General features: G+C 54.6%; 1 protein-coding gene across 1 annotated transcript; it reads right to left on the reverse strand.

Annotated features, from left to right (window-relative positions):
- Window positions 1–451: 451 nt before the first annotated feature.
- Window positions 452–1,264, reverse strand: LOC138994160 (lipopolysaccharide-induced tumor necrosis factor-alpha factor homolog). Its single transcript, XM_070393862.1, has one exon. The coding sequence runs from the start codon at window positions 1,262–1,264 to the stop codon at window positions 779–781; it is 486 nt and encodes a 161-aa protein (XP_070249963.1). The 3' UTR covers window positions 452–778.
- Between the last annotated feature and the right edge of the window lie 872 nt (window positions 1,265–2,136).

The raw sequence follows: 2,136 nt of genomic DNA on the forward strand, positions 1-2,136 counted from the left end.
TATGGTCCAAAGTGTTTAAGGCCAAAAGGTCATAAAAACTGTTAATACAAATAATTTCTCCACAAGAAAAAGCCCTTCATGAAAAGTGGCTGAGGGTCTGGCACCCAGAACCGAGGGAAGCTGCCCAGTGACGAGGGCCAGCTCCGTACCCCTAGCACGCATCTATGACCTCATGGGTGTGGGTCTGGGGGCTGTGAGGGGTCCCTCCAGGTCGTTAAAAATGAAGTAGAAAATGAAAGTGAATTTTTGTGCGAGCAGAAAGCCTGCAGTTACAGAATCTGAGAGCCGAGGCCTTAAGGCAAGATTTCTGCCGTCGGACATGCGATCAGATGGGTGCGATGGCTGCACCACCGGTTGGCTGAGTCCTATTCAGGCCAGAATGGTCTCAAAAATAAGGCCACCTGTGGCTTCTCGGTCTGAGCCGCCACCAGAAAGGCCCACTGAGGTGAGAAAGAAGCTGGCAAGGCCAATCACCAGAAGGTATTCAGGCAGGGCAACCATCACAGTTAGACGGACGGCTTGGGTCGTGGGCAGGCGGGAAACCCTTGACCCAGTCAGTCCTCAAAATCAATGTCTTTGCATGTCCTGTGCACGACTCCAAGCAGCAGTTTCTGGGGTCTGGGAAGTGTGTTGCTTTTGCGATATTTCCCCCCAAAAAGAAGACACGAAGAGACGGAGAGATGAGACCACCGAGGTGGGCCCTCCGTCGGGGGTGGAGCGGGTGAGAGTCGGGAAGGACTTCCTGCCACGCACGGCTCCCTCCAGGTCCGGTCGAGTCCTACAAACGCTTGTAGGTGCCCAGGAGAGCTTTGCAGTTGGGACAGTAATGGTCCACGTCCTGCAGGGCGTCCACGCAGAAAGGGATGAAGCAGCAGCCCGAGATGCACCCGAGCAGGCACAGGCTACCACAGGAGAGCCAGGTGAGGGCTCCGGCGTTGTAGGACAGCTGGGTCACAATCATCTTGTTGCAGGAAGGGCAACACATCTGGACCGGGCGGTCGAAAAAGGAGACTGGCTGCTGCACGTAGACCGTCTGCACGGTAATTGGATTGGCGTTGGGAACGGACGCGGGCTGGGTGTAGTATCCAGGAGGGTTCATGCCCTTCCCATCAGGGCCAGTCACGAGGCCCGTGGTTGGCCCAGGCATGGGCGCAGGAGGCGTGGGGAAGTAACTGTTAATGGCCACCGTCTCTTCATAGGTTGGCGGCGCGGTGGGGATCGACGAAGGCCCAGCGGCCGCCTGGTACAATCCTGGAGCAGACATTTTCACCTGAAGGCTCCAGGCATGAATTTGCTGCCCACTTTGCAGACCATAGTCAACCGGGGCTGAGTCTTCCAGTGTTCTTCCTGGAGATTTCTTTTCTGCTGACATCAGCCGGGTCCGTTTCTGCTGCTGGCAGCTGGGACCAGGCATCATCCACCTGCTGGGTGCTGGGAACATGGTTGTTCACTGTACAATTCTTTCAACTTTTCTGTATGTTTGAACATCTTCACAATAAAATGTTGGGGGATATGATTTCGGAATGTTCATTTTAGCAGACGCCGGGACACCACCCAGAGGCCATCTATATGAGAGCAGATGGTACAGCTGTGGTACAATGACCTTCTTGCAGGCTCTAGCTGGCCACAGGGCCCGGTGTCCTCTCACTGGATTCCCTTCTTGGGTGCAGGCCTGGCCTCAAATCCTGCCTCCATCACAAGAGAGCTGTGGTACTTGTGTCCTGCGGACCTCGGGTTCCTCATCTGTAAAATGGGACAGTTCTCCTTTCCGAGTCACCTTGAGAAACGTGTTGAATGGTTAGTACAGGGCATGGCCCTTGGTGGGGGCCTAATCAAGGTTATTACGTTAAATAACCATGATTATACGAAGCCAAGGGGCGGCAAACTCCTGGCAGCCTCAGCCCTCAGCAGAATGAGAGCTCCGTGAGGGTGGCCGGGATCTTGTAGGTCTCCTTGTTAGCGGTTCCCGAGGCGACCGGTGTACCAGGCACAGGGTTGGTGTTCCATAAATGTTGAATGAATGAAAATAAATAAATGAACTAACAAATAAGAGAATAACCAGTTCCCTGCCCCAAGCAAGGACTTTCAGCTAAGGTCCTGCTTCTCTCCAGCTCCGGGCCCGGGATCCCGCCGCTC

The sequence above is a fragment of the Myotis yumanensis genome, unplaced genomic scaffold, assembly GCF_028538775.1.
Source record: "Myotis yumanensis isolate MYYU_CA2020_CCGP unplaced genomic scaffold, mMyoYum1.0.hap1 SCAF_16, whole genome shotgun sequence".
Taxonomy (NCBI): Eukaryota; Metazoa; Chordata; class Mammalia; order Chiroptera; family Vespertilionidae; genus Myotis; species Myotis yumanensis.

Coding starts and splice junctions, on each gene's coding strand:
- LOC138994160 (XM_070393862.1), bottom strand. CDS start 1,264: ATGTCTGCTCCAGGATTGTACCAGGCGGCCGCTGGGCCTTCGTCGATC.